Raw genomic sequence first — 7024 nt, 5'->3', positions numbered from 1 at the left:
GCCTGATTCCAGGTCTTCAGCAGGAAATTAGCATACCTTGTTGTATCGAAGAGCAAGGAAGCTATCAAAAAATAATGGGATCATTATAATAAAAGGATATAGGAGATGACATGAAAGGGCTCCCATTGGTTAGAGGCAGGATAATTTATGCAACAAAAAGAATAGTGACTACAACTGACTGAAATGGATTCCCAGCCCCACTCTAACCCTATGGTATCAGAATCTCCAAGGATAAAGCCTAGGCATCTGGATTTTTTTTTTTTACGGAACTCCTCAAGTGATTCTGATGCACAGCCAGGGCTGAAAGGCACAGGTTTCCTGATCTTCTGGGAGTCCAGACCGCTCACAATGCCCATCTTGCTCTCACATGCCTCTGCTTCCTGGAAAGTCTCGTCTACATCAAACGCACAAGTGTCCCTTATACGTGTGCTTCCGACGCGGGGGTGGTCCAGCCATAACGTGGCAGACATCATCAAGGGGAAAAGTTGCAGTTTTCAGTCTGCTAACAGCAATAACAAGAGCAGAAAAGCTGGGACAGCTCCCAGTGTGCTCCTTTTAAGCACACTTTTGACAATGACAATGAGTAATAAACTCTTCCGTCTTTAGCTAACATATCATAGATCTAAGACATAAAAGTTTAGGGTCTCTCCAGATACCTCAAAGCAGTTCATTCTTAATCCTCACTCTGCAGCAGAATCACCTGGTAAACTTCTATACAAAACACAGCTGACTGTGTTCTAGACTCTAACCCAGAGACTCAGATTCCATGGTCTAGGGTGGAGTCCAGGCACCCCGTGTCTCCAAGGCTGCCCAGGTGATTCTGATGTGCAGCCACGATTGAGAACCACAGCTCCAAGCTGGTCTTGAAAGCAAAACATCTCCACCTTAATGTCTTGTGACAACTTGAAACGAGATGTGCCCTGGAAGAGGCACCTTCAGAACTGCAGTGCCCTGGGAAAAGTCTCGGTCTGCCCCTCCTTGTGCCTCTGAAGAATTCTCCATCCCTTCCCTCCTGCAGTCAGCCCGAACAGCCACCCCAGCCTCCCTGGGCTCACAGCAGGCTGGGCTGTCCTCCTTGATGCTCAGGACAAAGAATAAAGATCCAAGCGTCTAAACTGCTCCAGATCAAAGATAAGCAGAGAACATGAGCAGAGCTAGGTTCAGCTGAGAACTAAGGCAACCATCACACAACTACATCCCCAAGAGGCTCCAAGATGTAGTGTGTTGGGCTGTTTTCTGTTTTTGTTTTTGTTTTTAATTAGAAAGAATGTGTAATCCCACATTAGAAGAAAATAGAAAAAGACTGAAGTCAGCCAGTTCAAAAAAGCAAACATAGTTCTGCCCCCAAAACCTAATGAATACAACACACACACACACACACACACACACACACACACACCCCGAAATACAAATCACTGCCACGTCTTCACACACATGCTGAGTGCAGCTAGCAATATTAGTTTCCCCCTGATTTGTAGTGGGTTGGATGCCAGCCCTAGGAAGGCCTGGATCCTTGTCTGGCTTTGTATTAACAATATGCTGTTCTTCTCAAAGTCTGTAAGAAGAAGGGCATCATGTTAAGAGTGGTGCTCTGGAATTCACACCACAGTTTAGACATATCCACCACCCACACCCCTCTTCTCTGAAATCTGCACCCCACTCACAAGGCTGGGTCCTCTCAGCTGTTCTCGCTCATCTTGGCCACCTACTCCTGACCTGAGTCTCTGAACCAGCACCAGACACGGGACTCAGCGGGGCTGAACTAAGATTTGCTGGTTCAGGTGTGGAAGGCGGCTTCCACGGCACCACGTAAATATGGGCCCTTCGGGGAAGCCAGGTTGGACCACAGGGGCAGACAGGACAGAGGGCAGGAGAGAGAGGAGAGGGGAAAGCAGAGGAGAGGGAAAAGCAGAGGAGAGGCAGGGAGCAGGGAGAGGGCTTGCGTCCTGCTCAGCTCTTCAGGCTGCCTGAACTCCATGCCACAGGTTCTGAAAGTGGCCACTTTATGCTTGTAACAAATTCTTCTTCTGCCTATTCAGCTACTCGAAATGGATTTCTATTACTTGATGACAAAACCAGAACCCTGTCTAAAATAACTGTAAAGCCTCGTTATCAACTGCTAAACATTTCCAGGGATTTTTTTCCGAAGACTAAAATCAACTTTTTTTCTCTTTATTGAATATGCTGTTTCTAAAAATATATGTATGCTTTTAACATGAATTTGTAATGTGTTTTGCTGCGGCAACTGGCTTCAAAATCAGAAACAAGGCAACCACCAGAATTTGGTATCAACAGAAAGAAGGCTCTCTAGGAGATGTTCTCTCCCATCTCTGTCTCAACAGTGAGCATCTCCAGCAGAGGTGGTCTGGGCGAAGGAATCAGTGTGGCCAGGCCTGACTCAGGTGTGAAGGCGGTAGGCACCGACTGCCCACAGCCCTGCCAGAGGGGGCCAAATGCAGTGACATCCTCTGGAGAACCTAAACACCTGACTCAAAGAGTGAGCACCTCTGAGAATGGAAAGCTCCTGGATGCTCTCTTTAATGGGGGCTTAAATCAATAATGTGAGTTTATAGAGACTTCAAGAGAGAAACCGGGAAACTGAGTCAGTCTAACGTGGCCGACTAAATCCTCCCCTCCCAGCCCCAGCATTAGTAGCACAGTGTAAAGAACAAGGTACAGACCTCCGGCTGGATGGCTTTAAACACGGGTATGTCCATTAATGTGATCTGGCTCTGCAACAAAAGAGAATCGGGGTTAGAAAATACTGGAAACCAAAAACAGCTGTCATGTGACTTTGAAACTATACAGAGTAATAAAGTAATAAAGTTGTAATAAAGTACGATGCTCAGAAGTCATACTTTCCCCCTTGAAATAAAAATCAAGATAGAGTAAAAAATTGGGTAAATTTTGAAAATGCCTCGCCCATCCCTTCCCTCTTCATAAATCTTGATCCACCCTTCCTCCTCGAACATGAGATGAACTTCCAATTTAAGAATTGAGGGACTTCCCTGGTGGTCCAGTGGGTAAGACTCCACATTCCCAATGCAGGGGGCCCGGGTTCACTCCCTGGTCGGGGAACTAGATCCCGCATGCATGCCGCAGCTGAGAAGTCCGCATGCCGCAACTAAAAGATCTCCCGTGCCACAACTAAGTAAGACACAGCGCAGCCAAAATAAATAAATTAATTAATTTTAAAAAAAGAATTGATAATAGTAGTTTGGAGGGTGGGAGTGAAAGTAAGGGGAACATTTTAAGTTTGGATATTTTCGTTCTATTTGACTTTTTGTTTCAAGTATGAATTACTTTTACAATTTTAAAAAGTTGCAGACACCATATTATAAGTTAGCATGCTAAACAGAGACACTATCTATTACTGTAAATTTAATTTTTTTTTAAATTGTGGCTTATACAAAGTGTACGTTTCTTCTGAAGCCTAAGCCTCCTCTAAATTATATGGTAAAGTGCTATTCAAGATGCATCCACAGACCAGTGTTGGACCATGAACTGTTTATTCCACCAGCCCACAATGAGATAATTACGGAATTTGAGAGCAAGCATTTGGAAACTTTTACAGCAATCCCCATGACATTTTTATTGTATTTTTTTAAAGTATCAGTCATTAACTGATGGGAAAGGGAAAAACTGGTCCTTTATCACAGCTAGCTTGAGAAGCACTAGTTCTGCCAATAGGGAAAACACACAGCCAGTTAAAAATCTGTTCCCATCGCTAGAAGCTCATCAGGTGACAGTAAGAGAAAGCGTCATTGCTGACAGCTTTGCAGGCCAAGGCATGGGCTGGGCTGACTTCACATGACCTATACCTATCTCCATATGTCACATGGGATGCCAGGAACCAGTTAACAGATGCTCCTGTGACAGGCCAGGGAAAGGAGAGATGAGAGCTTGTGGATGCCCACTAATGAGAGAAGACACCTGTCCATTGTACACAGGGCATCTGGGAGGACACAATGCACTGAACAGACATGGGCTCTGGAATCCACGGGGCTTGGGCATGTGTCTGGACACCATAACTTAATAGCAATATTCTCTTTGACACATGACTTTAACCTCTCCCAGTTTCAGCTGCCACATCTAGAATATGGTGACAATAATCCCTATCTAATAGGATCGTTGTGAGAATTCAAGGCAAGATGTACAGAATGCCTGGCACCTAATAGATGCTCTCTCTATATATGTATATGTGTACATATATGTGTGTGTACACATACAGGTGCCAGGCATTCTGTATCTCTTGTTTTGCATTTTCACAAAGATCATATACATGTTTACATATCATAAATTTTTTGGCAAAAGAGGAGTCACATAGATGGGCTTATGTATTGGCATATGAACTTATGGTTCCTGCCCAATACATGAGCTAGGTAATAAGGGACCATTAATTTGTTTGAACATCCATGCTTCAAAGTTGCTCTAAAAAATACTTAAAGGAGGGCTTCCCTGGTGGCGCAGTGGTTGAGAGTCTGCCTGCCGATGCAGGGGACACAGGTTCGTGCCCCGGTCCGGGAAGATCCCACATGCCACGGAGCGGCTGGGCCCGTGAGCCATGGCCGCTGAGCCTGCGCGTCCGGAGCCTGTGCTCCGCAATGGGAGAGGCCACAACAGTGAGAGGCCCACGTACCGCAAAAACAAACAAAAAAAAAACTTAAAGGAGGCTGTTACATCAAGTCAGCAAATACTGTCATGAGAAAAAAATCTCGTGTCAAGAATACATTGGAGGGCTTCCCTGGTGGCGCAGTGGTTGGGAGTCCGCCTGCCGATGCAGGGGACACGGGTTCGTGCCCCGGTCCGGGAAGATCCCACGTGCCGCGGAGCGGCTGGGCCTGTGAGCCATGGCCGCTGAGCCTGCGCGTCCGGAGCCTGTGCTCCGCAACGGGAAGAGGCCACAACAGTGAGAGGCCCACATACCACAAAAAAAAAAAAAAGAATACATTGGAGAAAAATGGCAACACACATGGTATGTCAGCTGTAACCACAATCCAGGGCTTAGGTGCAGAATTGTGGTCACCTCTTGGCACAATTTAAAGGTGGTCCAAGATCACTGGATTTCTGGGAAACACAGGATGCAGGCCAAAGCATACCATCTCCAGGGCTGAGGAGGAGACGGAAATAAGCAGGTGGTTTAATCCCACCAAGGGGCTGGTGCTCGTCATGGGCACTGAGGTGAAATGCCTCCACTAACGGAAGCGCAGCAGAGACGTGGATGGCACCAGGGAGTCTGAGCTCTTCCACCTCTGGGTCCACCCACCTGTGGCAAGCGGGCCCTGGACGTCAGCACAACATGAGTGGTTACTATGTGCTGAAGCCCACAGGCTTGTGTGTCTGGCCCAGAGCTACAGGGCCCTAAGCTCCGTCCCAGGCAGTGCAAATAGACTGGCATTTCTCCTGCCAGACCCATGGAGATTGTTAGCGAATTGCTCCTCACACGTGGATTAATTCTGCCTTCCTGGGGAACAGAAAGGCCTTGTGAAAACAGGAGATTTGAGCTGAGAGCTCACAGGGCCTTGGAAATCTCTCCCACAGTTCAAGTTAACTCCCAATCCGGAAGAACCGGCAGGATGCTTGTAATGTCCCTTAGGAAAAGAACCAAAAGTCTGCTAATATGAAAATGAGAAAACTTCCTTTCCATCCTGCCATCAGTTCTAGGGTTTGCTACTGAATTTCCAAATGATGTATTAAAATAGTGACTTTATTATTTTTTTTTTTTTTTGCGGTACACGGGCTTCTTACTGTTATGGCCTCTCCCGTTGCGGAGCACAGGCTCAGGAGCCATGGCTCACGGGCCCAGCCGCTCCGCGGCATGTAGGATCCTCCCGGACCGGGGCACAAACCCACGTCCCCTGCATCGGCAGGTGGACTCTCAACCACTGCGCCACCAGGGAAGCCCTAAAATAGTGACTTTACATTTCATAGTTTTTTGGATGGTCCGAGTTTCAAATATTCTGATTCCCACTCACACCATAAATCAGAAAATGTGTTCAGGTATTTTATTCAAGACAAACCACAACAGAGGACACGAGACTGAAAATAGAATGGTTGGTCCCAAACACACAATCAGAGGGTTTTCAGAAGAATCTCTCCTATTTCTATCTTCTCGATTCTGGCCAAAAAAGATGCAGTGTCCAGAGTAAGAATACATAGATAGATAGGTAAAATCATCAGGTTATAAACTTCATGTCAGTTTCCTACAAAGCCAAACACACGTAGAAAAGGTTGCTGATGAGCAATCCTTCTCCAGAAGTTGGAGGCAGGCAGTTTTACCAAAAGGGAGGATGTGGGTAGGAGTGGAGACTGGAGGGCGAGGTCAGGTCCTGCCCCTTTTCCCAGCTGGCTCCCAGGCTCCTAGGGGTGTGGCACAGCCTCAACAGAAACACAAGACAATGAGGCCCTCGTGGTTCCTGCCGTGGTGAGGGCACGTGCCTGTGATGAGGACACTCAGGAACAAGACTCTTAATGGCTTCTCCTTATTTTCGAAAATAAAGCCTTAATACGGGCTATCCAATTAAGCTAGTCACCTGGCAATGCCTTCCTTCACCCTAACCCCTTCTCCCACCTCCTCCCTCCTAGCCCAGGGCCCCCTACAAATCCATGATTTTTAAGGAAATGGCCAATCTCCACATATTACAGAACGTTTCTGTAGAGATGAAGCTTTCAGAATGGAGAGACCTAGTGGATCACACCACAATACAGCCCTACAGAAAAAGAGGAGGTGGTTTTATGTGGATAAATGACAGCAAATTAGCCAAAAAGAAAACAAACTGGTTTTTGCATATGTCGAATGTAGTGTTTTTCCCTCTAACAGTGGCTGACTAAATCCCCTCTTCCCAGCCACAACCCTATAGTATAAGGCTCTCCCCGAGTCCAAATAAACAAAGAAAGCTGTTGGCAAATCAGTGGTATGTCTTATAATAGAAGATATCTTTCAATTTGCATTTAGATCAATCCAAATGAGCACCAGGAGGGCTCACGGAACAAAAAGTAATCGGCTCCAAAGATACATTCCTGC

General features: G+C 46.4%; 1 protein-coding gene across 6 annotated transcripts in view; it reads right to left on the bottom strand.

Moving 5' to 3' along the window:
• The window catches only part of RALGPS1 (Ral GEF with PH domain and SH3 binding motif 1), a 301912-nt gene that overhangs the window by 234808 nt on the left and 60080 nt on the right, over positions 1–7024 (bottom strand). For all 6 annotated transcript variants that reach the window (XM_007471717.1, XM_007471715.1, XM_007471716.1 and 3 more), the window contains one exon: positions 2682–2732. In XM_007471717.1, coding sequence (XP_007471779.1) covers positions 2682–2732 — 51 coding nt within the window. The remainder of the gene's footprint in view (positions 1–2681; positions 2733–7024) is intronic.

This window comes from Lipotes vexillifer, unplaced genomic scaffold (genome assembly GCF_000442215.2).
Source record: "Lipotes vexillifer unplaced genomic scaffold, Lipotes_vexillifer_v1.1 scaffold98, whole genome shotgun sequence".
Classification (NCBI taxonomy): domain Eukaryota; kingdom Metazoa; phylum Chordata; class Mammalia; order Artiodactyla; family Lipotidae; genus Lipotes; species Lipotes vexillifer.
The sequence above is the reverse complement of the archived record's forward strand: the minus strand, read 5'-3'. Positions and strand labels throughout refer to the sequence as shown.